General features: G+C 39.4%; 1 protein-coding gene across 1 annotated transcript in view; it reads right to left on the bottom strand.

Moving 5' to 3' along the window:
- Positions 1 to 15502, bottom strand: part of POC1B (POC1 centriolar protein B) — a 49457-nt gene extending 33955 nt beyond the window's left edge. The window contains exons 1-9 of the mRNA XM_032195676.1: positions 15464 to 15502; positions 15284 to 15368; positions 6995 to 7166; positions 6058 to 6237; positions 4653 to 4760; positions 3756 to 3871; positions 3262 to 3395; positions 2440 to 2508; positions 668 to 820 (exon numbers count right to left, since the gene is read on the bottom strand). Of these exons, the coding sequence (XP_032051567.1) occupies positions 668 to 820; positions 2440 to 2508; positions 3262 to 3395; positions 3756 to 3871; positions 4653 to 4760; positions 6058 to 6237; positions 6995 to 7166; positions 15284 to 15368; positions 15464 to 15478 (1032 nt within the window). The 5' untranslated portion in view covers positions 15479 to 15502. The remainder of the gene's footprint in view (positions 1 to 667; positions 821 to 2439; positions 2509 to 3261; positions 3396 to 3755; positions 3872 to 4652; positions 4761 to 6057; positions 6238 to 6994; positions 7167 to 15283; positions 15369 to 15463) is intronic.
- Positions 15503 to 16662: the final 1160 nt, after the last annotated feature.

Here is a 16662-nt window from a genome sequence, read left to right as displayed (position 1 = left end):
GTGTAGTACTACTGTCTTCATACTCAGGCTCATTCCATAGAGAAAGCCAAATGCATGCACATGCACAGATGCACCTCTCAGCTTCCTCAAGTCTAAGTGTGTTAAAATTATAAGAAGGAAATAAATTCCAAAGCACCATTTTATACGGAGAAAAGAAAAAAGGACGAAAAAAAAAAAAAAAAAGAACAGATAATGGTGAATTTCTATAGACCTCAATTAGTAATGACAGAAAACTAAAAGTTCCTGGATTTATACACTAGATACAACTCTTGGACAATAGAGGCACCTCCATCAAAAGAGAGATAAAAGTGTAGGCAGTCATGAAGCAAAAGCTAGCTGTACCTATGATGTAATGTATATATGATGATGTTTTTGGCAATATCCTAAAGTTCACTGAATATACAGATATTTTTAGTGATAGTTTGACATTGTACTTCAGCAGAAACCAGATTATCACCTACATGTGTTTTTTTTTTTTGTTTGTTTGTTTTTTTGTATTTTCAACTAACCTTAACATGAATTCATAAGCTATGTTTGCTTCCAATATACCATACACAATAACAAGAAGTTTTCAGGCATACACAGACTACATTTTACTAGAAATGATAGACAGACAGTATTTACAAAAGGTTCTGCTTTCCTATATTAGAGTACTTATTTCACTCACCTCAACTGACTGAAGCTTTTCATCATGGAGATGAGGTGACCTTGGGTAAATATCAAGAAGATGAGGAGGGTCATCAGTATGTATTCTTCTAATGTGGTGTTTAAGAACTTCTTTATAATCAAATGAATCAAAGTTGGTTTTCCATAGTAATACCTGTAAAAAGCCACCACATCATTAACTACTTAAAGCCATACCAAACTGCTGAGAAACAGAAGTCATCTTACACATGCTACTGGCTCTACAGCATGGAGTCAGAGCAGGAGAAAGGCAATGGCACTACTGCACTGAATACACATACCACCTGGTGGGCTCTGGATTCAGAGAACCTTGCAGTAAAACAGGCATTCCCAGAGTATGCCAGCATTTTGGAGGTTGTGTTAGGCTTAATAGTAAGACTCCTCTAGCATTGTATCACAGAATTTCACAGAATTTCTAGGTTGGAAGAGACCTCAAGATCATCGAGTCCAAATCTATTAATCTTAACAGATTAATCTGCTCTCATGTAATTTTATATGCTTTTCACTTCCTCTCAGGTTCAGTATAATATACTAATCCTCACAAAGCTCAAAGACAGAACTCATGAAAATAAGGTCATCAATTCAGAATTTCCTAAGAACCAAGTTTTCTTTTGGAACATAAAAAAATCTCACATGAAACCTTGAATATGGAAAACAAAAGATTGCACTAATGGCTCAAGGAATATACTTTTTTTCTTTCCCCTTTGACTTGCAAAATTAATATCAGAGGTATGCTGGCAATTTCACTTTTCCAATAGTTGCAAGTCTTGGCACTGCTTCTTACTAGCTCTTTATGATACAAAGCATCTTTAAATTATTTCCTCTGAGTGCTTTAAACTCACTTCAAGAAAGACTGCTACCTGAAGCATCAACTGAAAACCAGGAACAGGTGCTTTTCTTTTTAATTACACTGAAATTGTTAGTTGAGATTCATTTACTATTTACCAAGACCATCTCTGTTACTACCTGAAACATTTTAAATTCAAGAGAAATCATTTTACTGGAATATAAACATGGTTTATGGTCACTTCAAAAGATCCTCATTTCTAAAGTATGGCTTCCTGTGTTTACATTCAGCTCTTAAGTTTTTATAAATAGGAAAAAACAAAAATGACAACAAATATTAAAGAAAATTTCAAACTGTGAAACACTAGTTGCTAGGCAACACAAATTCTTTCCTTTTGGAGAATGTAAAGACCTCATGAAGATGATTCCAGGCTTGATAGCATTACTGTAATTATGAGATAGATTACAGCAGATGAAGATTAATTGTATGGTTTTCTGTTTAATTAAAGAGAACATTTTTGCTTTAAAGATTCAAACAACTTTTCTTTGTACAAAATCCAATACTTTGTTTTATTGCCAATACAAATCAGCAAAAGTAATAAAAGATTCTTTTTCTTCTCCAATTCTACCCATAGTTTTCTCAGCAGCACACCTTAGTGTATACTAGTTGCAACAAAATTATTTTTGACACTGAATTGCAACACTTAGGAATATTTCTATTACAAACCATTTCCTTACTATAATTAGTATAACAGAGAAGTACCTAGTATCTCTCCTCATAACATCCAATCAAAAGTGGTAAATACATTATTTAAAAACTTGATCTTAACTATTTTCCACCTTGAATTTAACTTTAGGATAACACACTATTAGACAAAATGCAAAGAATATCAGTATACTGTAATTAACTCCTATCCACCATAACAAACATTGAGAAGACATTTCATTTCAACAGACAATACCACAAACCTGGCCATCTGCTCCACCTGAGGCAAATTTTTCACCACCTTTTGAAAAAGCCACAAAAAGAACAGGACCCTGAAAGAAGAAGAAGAAAAAAAAATATATATATATATAGTAGAATAAAATACTATGACTGTAATCATGGCATTTCAATGATTTCAATGCACAGAAAAAAAAAAAACTTTCTAATAGAAATATTTTTTTTTAATTTCAAAAGGAACAAGGAACAAATTGGCTAGTGAAATTTTTGCAAGGCAACTTGACTGAAGGATTAACATTGCATATCTTTGTAAGATACTTCATTATGATTACTACAATCAATACTAGGAAAATATGGGCACTTTCCATAGATTTTAAGCAGAAATAAAGTAACAAAAATATCAGATATATATTACAAAACTCAGGAGAATGTGCTTGAAAACAAGTAGGATTTCTTCTGCATAAGGAGGAAAGAAATAAAACATCTGCCATTCTTCACAAAAATATTTCTTCCATAAGCTTCCCCCCTTAGAAGCACTGTTTTTCAGTAGACAAAAGACTTATATTCCAAATAATTAACTCTATTTTCAAAATAAATTATTAATATAGAACACAAACTATTACTCAACATTAAGCATGCATGCAATAGCGGCAGATTGCACAGTGGCTGCTGAAATTGATGTGTTGCTTTACACACTTGTTACAAGGAAAATTAACACAACACTTTGCTGTCCACTGAAGTTTATCTGCTAGTTGCAAGACACAAGACCTCATAAATGTTACTTTCCCTTTAAAAAGATAATGAATAACCTATTAAGATCTCCACTTTAACAGGCTTATTGTGAATACCTTGTGTCCATGAAGCGTGTAAATAAGTCTTCCTTCTAAGAGGTCCAAAATCTTTAGAGTACCATCAGAAGAAGCGGTGATGAGATAGTTACCAGAAGGATGGAACGATACACAATTAACCCCTGCTCTGTGAACTAATTTACAGAAGACAGTATTCAAAAACTACATACAATAGGAAATGCACACTTCATTATTTTGCTCTTTTCTACTTGCCAAAAAAACAACCTATTCCGTTTAAGTGACAAAACAAAACACTGGGGATATAAGAGATGCTCCAATCTATTTGTTTAATGTTATTCTAAAAATTGAGTAAAGTATTGCAAAGAAATAATAAGGATTAATTTTATGACGCATTTTTTAGCATTGCTGGCCTACAAAAAAAACTCAGTATGACCTGTTTCTCTACTTCCCCGAGTACAACCAAAATAAATTGAATTTTGTAGTAAAGAGACCCATTCTAAAAAAAAAAAAAAAAAAAACAATGTTGCTTTTACCTCTGTAGTGCTGTAGCAGCTTGTTCATTCGAATATCCCAGAGTTTCACCGTATGGTTAGAACCTGCAGAAGCTATACATGTACCACTTGGGTTGAAATCCGCAAAATTTGCAAACCTAAACATAATTCACGAGAACAGATCGATTACTTGTTTGGGTAAAAATATTTGTATTTTAATAGTAATATTAACATTGAGTTGCAGCCAGCTTGTCCACGTATATGAAAACTCAAGTAAGTTATTTCTAACAACAGAAATAAGCATGAGTAAACAAGTCTCATTATAAATGAGACTGTATAATCAAGTAGCAAATAAATTAAGTTTGTCTAAAACCAGAAAATCTAGCTATGACAGTCTCTTAGCTCAGAAAAAAAAAAAAGAGAGATGGTAGCCATAAAATTAGCAAAGCATATATACAAGATTAATATTCAGTCATTTGTTAAATAAAATTATGGTTCCAGGATGTTTAAGAAAACTGCTGATAAGTAAAAGCAAGTGTTTTCTTTATTTAGATATGGCAAATCACTGAAGCTAACAGAATACTGTCTTCATCAACAAGGAGAGAATTCTTGAAGTGTTATTCTTGTTGAAACATCCAATATTAAATAGCATTATCCATGTAGAAGATATATATGAAAACATTTAAAAACCTAGGAACAATCTGACTTCTTGCTGGGTTATTTCCTGACTACAGGAAAACACGAGTAAATGCAGTTAGTTAACTTCCTTAGAAGAATGCAAAATTAATTATTTTAGTTTATAGAAATTTTTCATTTAATGAAAAAGAATTTTTGATCTATTTTCAAATATAGCGTACAGATGTTAACAAAATGAAACATCAATTTAATCTCATTAGAATTACACATTTACATTTCTCCTTTTTTTACAGTAACACTTACCCTCCATAATCTATGAAACTATCAATACATGTTTTATTTGTTGTATCCCAGATCTTCACAGATTTATCCTCACTGCAAGATGCTATTAGTCTTCCATCAGGTGAAAATCTGGAATGTGCAAATGTACACATTGCTATTCTGAGTTGTATCAGTCATTTAGTATTATAGACATTAGTATCAAAGCACCAGAACCAAGAAAGTCCAGAATTAAAATGTATAACTTTCAAAGGATATTTAAATTTCTCATGAAGTCATAAAACTGAAAAGTTTCTCTCTACAGTGTTTCCGCCCCCCGCCTCCACAATCAACAACAATTAAAACTAGGGCCCTAAGTGAACAGTAAAAGCAGCCATAGGTTGGCATTTCAGATGCCCAGGAGAACATTACAGAAAAATATGGGCAAGAAAAAGAGGACACAGAATACCCTTGTATTCAATTTTAGCCTACATAAACATTCTCCTGTGAGTTCTCTTTAGACTTCCAAACTGTCAGGAAAATATTCAAGATTATTCCTAGATTTAGCAGACTAAGCTTATTAAACAAGAAAAATGATTTGCCTATAATTTCACCAATACTTATTATTTCTCATATTGCACAACTGCACAGCAACATTCAAGAACACTGATATTGAACACTATTTTTAGATCTTCTATGTTTCTTCTCAAGATTAGATACTTTGGAAGATACTTTTTAGATACTTTGGAACTTTGTAGGGCTCAGCACTTCACTACTACTAAATTTCTTCACCAAGGTGTTTAAAGCAGGCCTCTCTTAGCTGCAGATTTTCCATTAATATGGAAACAAATCAGCAAAGTTCAAATCTTTTCTCGTCCTTGAAGAGTTCTGCCTTTAAACAGGGTGCTAATCTGAACTTTCAGTACAAAGACTTTCTTTTACCTTCTCCGATTCTGTACATTTAACTCATTTTGACTCATGACCAAGAATGGTCATAGAATAGCTGAGAAAACCACTACTATGAATAATAAAATTAGACATAAGTGAATGCTGCAAAATAAGTTGTTAATACAGCACAAAAATATACAGGATCAGGGTAGTGAACAGGATACCGAGAGAAAATAAATATGGAAAGATATACCTGTCCTTTAGAATAAAAAAAAATATATATATATATATATATAACAATCAGTAACAGATTTCATATGTGCACATATTAACACAAAACAAGCATCCAGACTTCGATTAGGATATACATACAAAATGTTGTGTGCATGTATATATGAGATTGGTTTATTAAAATTTTATTAGTAGTGACAGAGAAGCTTTTATTATTCACAGATTTTTCTTCTTTTAGTTCTGCTCTACGAAATAAAAATTCTTTGCAAGGAGTTCTGGACACGGAATCCACCATAACACCCTCTTCACAGAAAATAAAAACAAAGCTTACTTGGCACAGCGAACCCAATGAGTGTGTTGGAATAAGGAAAACAAAAGTCGCTGACGGTGAACACTCCATATTTTTATCGATTTATCATTGGAAGCTGAAACTAGGAATTGGCCATCATGCGAGAAGCTCACACTACGAACAGATGCTGTATGACCTTTCAGTACCGATGATTCTCCGTGACTGAAAAAAAAAAGAAAATCAAACTCACAGTAATATTTAACAGAAATAGGGTTTAAAGAAAAACAACAACAACAAAAAAACTCATTCAAACAAAAAAGCAATGTACAGTGTTGCCAATTTTTTGCCAATTTGTTGCCAATCATTGTTGCCTTTTTTGCCTCATTTATAGATTAAATGTTAGAATACAAGCAGTAATCATATTTAAAATTATGAATTTTAGAAATCATTGCAATTAAGTAGCAGTACAAGCCTTCATGCAGTATTTAGAAGACTATTAAATCTTTTGATACAGTAATCTACAAAATGCCTAAGAGTTAAAACACCAGTCACGCTAAGATTATTCTGAATAGCTTGCAATCACTACTACTTGAGAGTAACAGTCTAAGAAGACAAATCAATTTATTTTTTTCCAAGAACATTATTTTTGTTTCATTCATCACTTGTCTCTCCAAAATGAATTGCAGTTACGCAATCCTCTTAAAAGAAATATGCACTTTAAGCCAGAGAAGTACCAAGTTTAATTCTGCATACTCATGAAATTAAAACATCTAAACTGCTAAGCCTTGGAAAGGACAAAGTAATCAGCAAAGAATAAAGTAACATGGTAAAGAACCATGTTACTCGTGCTCTCCCATGACTGGGTTGAAGCCCAGTCAAGAATGTGGGAAGGCAACAGAAACATTTACCAGGTAAGACCCCCAATATTCATATTACACATTGAAGAAACATACAGCCAGCATCGCCCAATTACACTCACATGCAAGGGATCCATAGTCTGACAGTACGATCCTGGGAACTTGAAGCAAGTAGCCGCCCCTCCGGTGAGAACTGCACGCTGGTCACAGCTTCCTCATGACCCACAAATTTGTAAGCTCTGCACTGCTTCTTCAGTTTCCATATCATAAGAGACCTATCCAAAGAAGAGGTAGCTGGCAAGAAATAATTAAAAGATAATATGAGTCTGCTTGTCGTTATTAGAAAAAACAGAGCTAATTAATGTCTAGAATTTTGGATTTACTGTGAACTTACTGGGTCGTGAGAGTGTTAGGGAAGGAGGAGCTACTGAGTTTTAATGGGTAGTTTGGTCTGCTTAGCCTGACTGGAAGCCTGGCAGCCAGAAATACTGCCAGCAGACTTTTGGCAAGGACATCAGAAGACTGGGGAAGTGAAGGCTAACTCTTAACAGATAGCTCTCCCACATACTGAGCAAACTAGCCCAACATCTTGCACATGTCCTAAGTATGAATCCAGACTCATCATTACCAAATACTAAGAGTGTCACTAAAAACAACTGACAAGGTTTTCAATGAGAAGTTTGGAATCTCACTTTGATCTCTCAGATGGATTTTTTTTCCCTAAGCATCTATTATTTATCTCAGAAGAGAGGCCAACTTAAACTCAAGATATCATTTCTAACACTTCATTTATCTAAATGAAACGGAATATCTAAATATAATTCTGTAATCCTAATTAAGTATCAAGTTCTTAACGCTATCATTTGTATAGTTCAGAACGCAATGTGAAGTTTTTGGTCTGGTAAGAGAAAAAGCATGAGAATCTTTATTTTTTGCAGTCACCTTACAAGTTGGCCACACTATCTACATTTGATAAGGGAGATACAGCTTTAACCAGAGCTTTTCAGGAAACGATATACAGCAAAAGCAACAAGAAGCTGAACTGAAATTGTAAGTGTGATACTTCTACACCCCTATTTTCCTCATCTCTCCTAAGTGCTAGCACACAGGGCATAACTGAAAAGGGAATTGCACATTCCCCATTAAAAATAGACAAATAATTCCTATCCTTAGTACAGAAAGGGAGTGAATAGAATAGCTGGAAGCTGAAAGGAACAGAGGAGGAGGGGGGACAAGAAAACAGGGATGATCTTCGCTTTCCGGCCTGTTTCATGGCACTGACAGCAGTGGAAGGAAAGGAGTCTGATTATTAACACACATCAAGGCAAGCCCTGAATAAAATATTAGATTTTAAACTCTCCTTTGGGACTTGGCTCAGAGATAGCATTCTCCTCCAAAAATGGCTTCTGGTAAAAGACATGGGATCAAACTATCCCTGCACATGTATCAGTAGGTGTAAATTTGACAAAAGTATAGGACATTCCCCCACCCACTTCCAGTTTTCAGACTTCTTTATTTTATAGCAGGCTCTTTCTAATTGTACTAGAATGATTTTTTTTTTTTTGGTTTTGGTTCAGAAAAAAAATGTGATCTAAAGTAGCATAAACGTAAGTAAAAGAAGTGAAATATAAGCCAAAATACAATTTGAAGGCATCATGTCGGACAAGATTGATGGTTTCTAAAATTAATAATGCATGAAGTGCCAATTACCCGTGAACATGAAGATGTACCTCACAAACTGCTGACAGGCCTTGTAATGCCAGCCCTCTTTGCCTCCAGTTCTAAAACTGAAGGAAATATTTTAAAGAGATTACAGTAATAAATTCGAAGCCTGGTTTCCTGCAACTTGTTCTCTCACAGAAGGATTACCCCATGGCTAATGAGACACGAGCAGTGATTTGAAGCTTTTCTTTCCCTGGGACACCCACAAGCATCGTCCTTGCTCTCCTTTTGTATTCTCTGCTGCCCATGCTGGAAGAGAACCCTCTCTCCATCCTTAGGTAAGCTCCTCTCTTCAAGCTACCTCTTCATTACCATGACACTTGAGGGCTATTACCCTTGTTGCTGCAGCCCCAGCCCAGTTTACACTACCCCAAGGTGTGAAAGAGGGGAGAGGCTCAGGACCTGGGCAGGAAAGGGACAGTAACTGGCAGGCCAGTTGCAGAAGTATTTTCCCAAGGCACCCAGGCTAATGAGAATGTGGTCCATAACATATCTCATGGCCAATTTTTAGTATTAGAAATGAAACAAAAAGAAACACAGAAGTATCAGAACAGTATTTTAGGATGCGCTAATAAACAGGTGCTCCTCAGAGAAACCACAACATAACCTGAAACATGTTCAGACTTGAAAGATTAAACAATTTGGCCCTGCTGTAGTAATGGTAGTAACAGACCAATTGCAACATATAAGCAGAAAGCTGAAAATTCAGAGTTGGATTCAATATAAAACTTAGTCCAGCTTACAACCTCAGTGCTTTCTGTACACACCCAAGCATCACTGAGGTATCTCTAGAAAATATTTTCTGGTTATGAGTCAGAACAGAACGGAACAGCAAAGAATAAACACCTGGCCTCATGGAAAGGTCAGGTTTACACATCACTTTGCTGCAGGTCTCTAAACAAATACTTGGGCTTTACATATGCCAAGAAAAATGTTTATGGGCGCTTGCAATGAAACCAAGTTCAATTTTGGCTTACAGAAGTTCTATGTATTGATGATACCCATTTTCATGCAAATGTGTGTATGTACACAAATAAGCAGAGACACAAACAAGGTGCCACAATATGGAATTACCATTACACTCCCATTTCCTGGGATACCACAGTAGTGACTATGAGATGAAGTTGTGCAAAAGATCTGAAGGATATATGTGCCAGGCTTTACCAGAAAAATGCACCACCTAGTCACCCTTTCCCCCCCCCAAATACTGAAACATCTCCAGTATAATTGCATCACCCAGTGCACGAATTACAGGTCAAATAGAGTGCAGGGACTTGTGTGTAAATGAATATTTGAACAACAAAGCAAACAAAGAAATCCCCACACGTTATAGTAACCTTGCAAATCTCATTGTGATAAGGTGAAACGTCGCAATACAAACACTGTTAACATTGATTCTGAAGATTTCCTACTTAAAGGAAAACTTATTAATTAATTAAACCTCTGTCAAGGCAACCAATCAGGATTTTAAGCACAGCAGATACAACATTTTAACAACATTTTACAACTTTTAATATCTCCCACGAAGTTCAAAGTTCATAATTTTCATTACATACTGTATGTATTCACACAAATGGAGGAAGACTGAAAAACAAAAAGCACACCATATTTAATTATCATTCTGAATTTTATTTTTCAAGAGAAACCTCAAAGCCCTCCCACATTTATTCAGTGTTAAGTTTACATTCAGTTTCTTAAGTCACTTAAAAATCAGTAGTTTAAAATATACAGAAGTGTTCCCCAAATTTTCAAAGTCTAACAGAATAAAAAATCTTCCATAGTTTCAGATTTTCCAGAAATCTGTAGGCACTGGAAAACAACCAGATTAGAGTATTTCTGTAGAGTTGCCACAACTCAGTTCAAGCCTACTTGAACTCAGAAATGGCAACTTTTTTTTTCCCCTTCTCTCTTTCTCTCCTTCCCTACCTCCTCTACTTCATTCTTTTTTATTTCCTTTGGGAAAAAAAAAAAAATATATATATATACACACACACACACACACATTTTTTTTTAATGTTTGAAATCCAGATTGTTTATTTTTGCCTTTTTTTTTTTTTTTTTTAACCTGTAGTTTTTTTTAATAACCACAAAACCAGAATGGGAGGTAGTGGGGAGAAAGAAGAAGGGTTCAAGTACATACAGGAAAAATAAGTTTTCGAACTTTAAGAGGCAGTTGCACTTAGATTTATTGCTTAAATAGATAAGGAACACTTTGAATGTCAAATTCAACAAGTAGGTATTCTTTATACGAAATATAGTTTTTGTCAAGTCCTAAAAAAAGTTAATTGTATAAAAGTTGCATAGTCTATATTCACACTATTTAATTACTTTCATCTGAGGAAACATGCATTGCATATACAACTGATGCTTCTGCCATGTAGGAGAACCCAGGTCTTTTTCCTGTTGTTTCTATTGAATGTAACAGTTTACAGCAAGCTTTACACAAAAGCACATACTTTTAAGTTATTGCCCCAGTACATAATGATTGGCTGCCTTTTTAAAATTTGGTCAGTGATTCATAACTTGTAGGTCCACAGAATACTTCCTTGCTGCAGTGGAATGGAGTTTTTCAGGAATGCCTCCCTTAAATAGTAAAGAAGTTCCCTTTTTCCCAAAAATTGTTTTAGGGAGGAAAAAAAAAGTCAAAGTAATCTCCTAACAATAAGTTAAAGGCATAAAACAACCCATGCCACACAGTGGCAAGCATTTTAAGCACGATTCAGCTCTACATCCCCAACTCCAAATTTTTTTCCTTTGTTCCCCTTCTATCTTAGCCTGTTTGCATACAAACCCTTTGACTCTTTAAAGTCACTTAGATTCAAGCACACAATCTTAATTTACTCTTACTTTAGTTTTGGAATATCTTCGCTTACTTCAGGTCTCACTTTAACCCTTCTACCTACCAACGTCTGCAGCAAACCCACACCTACCACATTCCTCAGGTGCCTTTATCCAGATTCTTACTGACCGCAAGTTGAAGTTCCTACCTACCAGCCCAGTGACAAGGATTACTGTACCATGGCTACCAAAAAGCATTTACCACTTCAGTGAAAGTAACCAAAAGAGCTGGAATGCCTGAAACATTAAAGTAAGTGTTTAACTTATTCATATATAGCTAAAAACACAGATACTAAGACAAGATATTTTTCTCCAACACACATCAGTCATACCTACTGCCTATAATCACATTCAAAGCAAATTAGTGACCCGATTCAAGAATCAATATTATTGAAAACTTAGCATAACAGGATACAGAAAATGATAAGATGTCCTGTGAATCACCTAACTATCAAATCTTCTTTTCTTCCAAGCCGTCCTTTGCTTTTCCAACTCCCCTCACCTCAGTAACTCCTGCTTTTCAACCTTTCCCGAGGTTTCCCACAACACAACAATGAGCAGAAAGAAGCTGTGTATGCTGCATTATTTCAGACCGCTAGTGCGGTTGCAGAGCGTGCCAGCTGGTGCCAAAACACGTGACACAAAATAAAACAGCCCAACTTTTCCTTTATGTTCCTCTCCCCTACCCATACCCTGACACCAGTCCAAAACCTGTATTATCAAAATCCAAAAAATGGATACATGACATAGTCACACAGACTTTGTGTTCCCAGGAAGCCAGGCTTAACAAGGAAAAGTTTACACAAAGATGATGTAAAGGTTAAATATATAGCAAAGACACAGCAGTAGCTAATGCTGTTCTGTGCTTTCTCTCATTCTCCATTACCTTTAAAGAGAACTCCCCTCTTTCTTCCCATTTGTAGTACCTCTACCTCGCACGTCCCTGGTTCCAGTGCTGCTACTCTCCTTTCCAAGTGCATGAGGTCCCAGCTCACGCTTTCCAGGTTAAGGTTTCTACAATAGGAGCAAGACTGCAAAGCAGTGCCAAAAGGCATCCACTAAAAACTCCTTTTTTCTTCAATGCAGTAGAGCTAGAGGTCACTTTAAAACTCTCAATAGCATGTAAATTCCCTAGAAACCTAGAAATATTCCAAGGCTTAAGATTCAACTTTCCACATCAATGTCAGTTTGATCACATCACTGTAGTCTAACATAGGTTGCTAGATATGTATATTACGATGCATCCACAAAATAGGTCAGTTAACACTGCTGTAAGAACCTTAACTTCTACTGAAGTAAGTAAAAAAATCTTTGCTTTCATGTCACATTATTTTATAGGTTTAACATGTTTAGTTTTAAGAGAAAAAAAAAATCCCTCTTTAGTCCACTGAAAAGGATTTGTTTTCCCACATAATCAAGACAGACTGAAATAAGAAAATAATGGATCAAAATTTTACAAAAATAGAAGGAATTAGATCTGAAATCACTGTTTTAGAAACTAAATCCCAGTATTCACTTTTGCTTTACATACAGTTCACCACAGCAGACGTGTTTTCTATACTACTACAGGGCAGATGCATCTGAAAAGATTCCAAGGTATACAATTGAATGTTATCATCTGCTCACGCATGTAAAAACCTTGGAGACTCTATTCAATTTGATTCTTATGGCTGGTGGTGACTATTTCTCAAATTTCCAGATCTGATTTTTATCTGCAGTATTACAAGTTCTCATTTCCACATCAGGACGCCCCTCAGCAGTACGATAAGCAGTAAGGCACTTTCCAGAATGAGGATGATAAATGGTCCCGTCTTCCTTGAAATGCCATATAATAATTTCTGGGATAGGAGATCCATCTTTTGGGCAGCTCCTCATACTTATGTAATCCTCTTGCTCGGGGACTTCAGCACATAGCTCAGTTACAGAGTTAAATCTAATCTCCTTATTTGATGTGTATTCAAAAAATTGGTTACCTCCCTGACCATGACATCCAAAGAGAGAAAGGTGAGCCCCGGTAGGATTATGTTCTGGTAAAACGTAGTCTAGGCACTCTGATGATATTCCTGCACTGCGGATGGCACCATGCCAGCCAGGACGATCTTCTGGGACGTGCAACTCTGAAAATACGTTTTTTAAATACCAGTTAAAACTCCTGCATTTCAAACGCTTTCTTAGCAGCTTTCTTTCAGAAATATCTCCATAGTTCTCTTTTCTTGCTGGAGGATTTCTGTTATAGAAGTGTTCTTTATACTCATCCATCCACACCTCAGCAGCACGTGCTGTGTTCTGAAGGAAATTTGGTCTAGCATATGGTGCGCGCTTTGGAAACACATGGCCTACGTGAGAGCACGGATGAATTTCCAGCGTGCCTCCACACTGCCAAACTCTAAATGACAGTTCTAAGTTCTCCCCTCCCCAAACATCCATTCCTGTATCATAGGTACCCAGGTACTCAAAATACTTCTTGCTGACTGCAAACAAGCCACCGGCCATCGTCGGGGATCTGATTGGGTCAGTGTCAGATTTGCGCCTCAGACGTTCATGTTTAGGCACCGAGTGCCACTGAAAGGTCAGCCGCCAGTCAAAGCCCCCAATCATGGGCTCTGCTGACTGCATGTAGTATTCGAATGTGTTCCAGTCAATGGTGTCAATGACGGGACAGATGACAACAGTCTCGTTCTCAGCAATCCTCTCAAGCAGCGGTTCTAACCAACCAGAGACACACTCGCAGTGACAGTCGAGAAATGTAAGGACATCGCCGGTCGCAAAGGTAGCTCCAATCAGGCGTGCACGAACCAATCCTTCTCGCTTGTTGGTCCGTATCAGACGAACTCTTTTCAGCCTGCTGATGTATTTTTCAAGGTCAGTCTTCAAATACACTTTGTCACTCAAGTCATCCACCAAGATAATTTCTTTCAGGAGCACCGAGGGAGAGGTTTCAAGAACACTGTGTATCGTCCGCAGCAACGTCGACCAGGCTTCGTTGTAAAAAGCGATGACAACAGATGTTGTGGGCAGTTTTCTGTAGTTGTAAGACTTCGCTTTACAGCCGCTCAGCCGGTTGTCTTCGATGTGCCGATGGAGAGAGATCTTATCGCTCACGTAGATGTTAATCGCATACTTCTCAATCAGCTCCTCTTCCTGCTTCTTCTCCTCGGGGTTCAGCTGCAGGCGGGTGGCTTTGCCCCATTCTCCCGGGGCGTAGGAATCGGGCGGGGATTTGTCATACACCGGCCGCGCCAAGTCCACCGCCTCTTCAGCTCCGCCGGAGAAGCGCCTCTCCCACCGCGCCCCGGCGGTGCTGCCCCCGCCGAGAGAGGCGCCGAAGGACGACACCGACAGCTCCACCGCCAAGTAGGCGGCCGTCAGCAGCCCGAGCAGCGCGCAGCCCCTGCGCACCCAGGGCCCCCTCCTCGCCAGGCGGATCCTCATGGCAGGCGCCGGGCAGAGCCCCTCGCTCAGGGCGGCTCCGGGGGCTGCTGCCGGGCTCCCCCCGCGCCGCCAGCACGGCGGGGGACGCCGGCTCCGGGATCGGGCCGCCGGCGGGGCTGGCTGCGGGCACCGGGGGGGGGAAACGCGGCACGGAGCGACCCCCCGCCCCTGCAGCCTCGGCGCTCCCCTCGCTTACTTCCTCCTCCACCTCCTCCTCCTCCTCCTCCTCCTCCTCCTCCTCCCCGCTCGCCGCGGGACAAACCCCTCCCTCTCCCCGCCTCGTGGTTTGCTCAAAAAGTTGTCGCTTAAGGAAGGGGCAGAGACTCCGCGGCCCGCCCGGGGGAGCCCGCCCCGCCTCCGCTCCCGGACCCGGACCCGCACCCGGAACGGCCCTGCCCGGCCCGGCCCCGGGCACTCACCCAGCCCCGCCGTGTCCGCGCTGAAGCTGACGCCCGTCACCGCCGCCCGGTGGCCTCGCAGGGGACGGAGCAGCACCGGGTCCTCCTGGGGGACAAGGGGCGCACCGTCAGCCGCCGTTATCCACCTCCCCCCCCGGCAGCCCCTCGCCCTCCTCCCCCGGCTGCCGGCCCCTTCCTTACCAGCGCGGAGGCCATGGGCGCAGCGGGCCCTCCGCCCCCCCCCCCCTCGGCCTCCCGAGCGCCGCCGGTTCGAGCCCCGCGTCCCTCGGTCCGCCCATTGCCGGCCGGGGCGGGGCCGCCCCCCGGCAGCGCGGCCGGGCTCGGGCCCGCCTGCACCAACGGCTGCGGGGAGGCGCCGCCAGCCCACGGCGGTGTCGGAGGGGCAGGGGGGCGGCTGGCGACCGGGGGATGGGGCCCAAGGCCGGGGGTTTGGCCGGCCCGAGGGAGCCCCATGCTCCGTCTGGCTCGGGGAGCAGGGTGCTGCAGCCCCGAAGTGCGAGGGGCAGGGTGTCACGTTTGGGGGCTTACTGCCAGGGAGCACGCACAGTTGTTTTTCAACAAAATCCCGGTTTATCCTCGCTCTAAGAGTGCCGTCCCTGGGCACCAGCCAGGAGCACAAGGGGAGGTGTCAAGAGGCAGGTTTTCTTGAGTAACCACGCCGCTTTTTGTAGATTTCTGTCTAAATCTGCCAGTGCTTTTGTTTGCCTTTTCTTGAGGGCCCTTCAGATGAGCTGGGGAGGAGGCAAAATCTTCAAAGTGGAAGGTGGTGCCCCATCTTGCCTGGATCTCCTGACTTAAATTGATACACGACAACAGTGACTTTGAATTAAGCAGTCTTAAGTACTGTGGGCCTCCTTGTCAGTTTCCTGTTCTTTCCTAACCTGTTAGTGCTTTCCAGATTTCCAAGTCAGTACTCATGGTTGTATCATACCCATTTTATCCTTAAGCAGTCATTTAATGCTTTAAAAAGAGTACAGCTAGATTTTATGTTGTTTTTTAAACTTAAAATTTAGTGTTACTGTAGTGCTGTGAATGTTCATTCAGCTTCACAGAAAGCTGGGTAAGGGAACCAACCTCACTCAAAAGATAATGCTCCAAGAGCTATGTTAAGAGAAACTAAGGTGACAATAATTAGCAAAAGGGAGGGCTCTACTAATAAAACTGTCATTCAATATGCAAGTGTTCACAAAGAGAGAATTTATGCTGCAATTACTTTTTTTTTTTTTTCTATCTAGGCTGCATTTTACAGAGTTTCATTTGACATTGAACTCAAACATCTATAGAATCAGGTTACTAATTAGGCCAACATGTAAGATTGGTCAGTTACAGAACACTTCTAAATCAATTGGGTTTAATCGTAAAATGCAGATTTAAAATAG

Source organism: Aythya fuligula, chromosome 1, assembly GCF_009819795.1.
Source record: "Aythya fuligula isolate bAytFul2 chromosome 1, bAytFul2.pri, whole genome shotgun sequence".
NCBI lineage: Eukaryota > Metazoa > Chordata > Aves > Anseriformes > Anatidae > Aythya > Aythya fuligula.
This window is presented reverse-complemented; position numbering and strand designations above follow the sequence as displayed.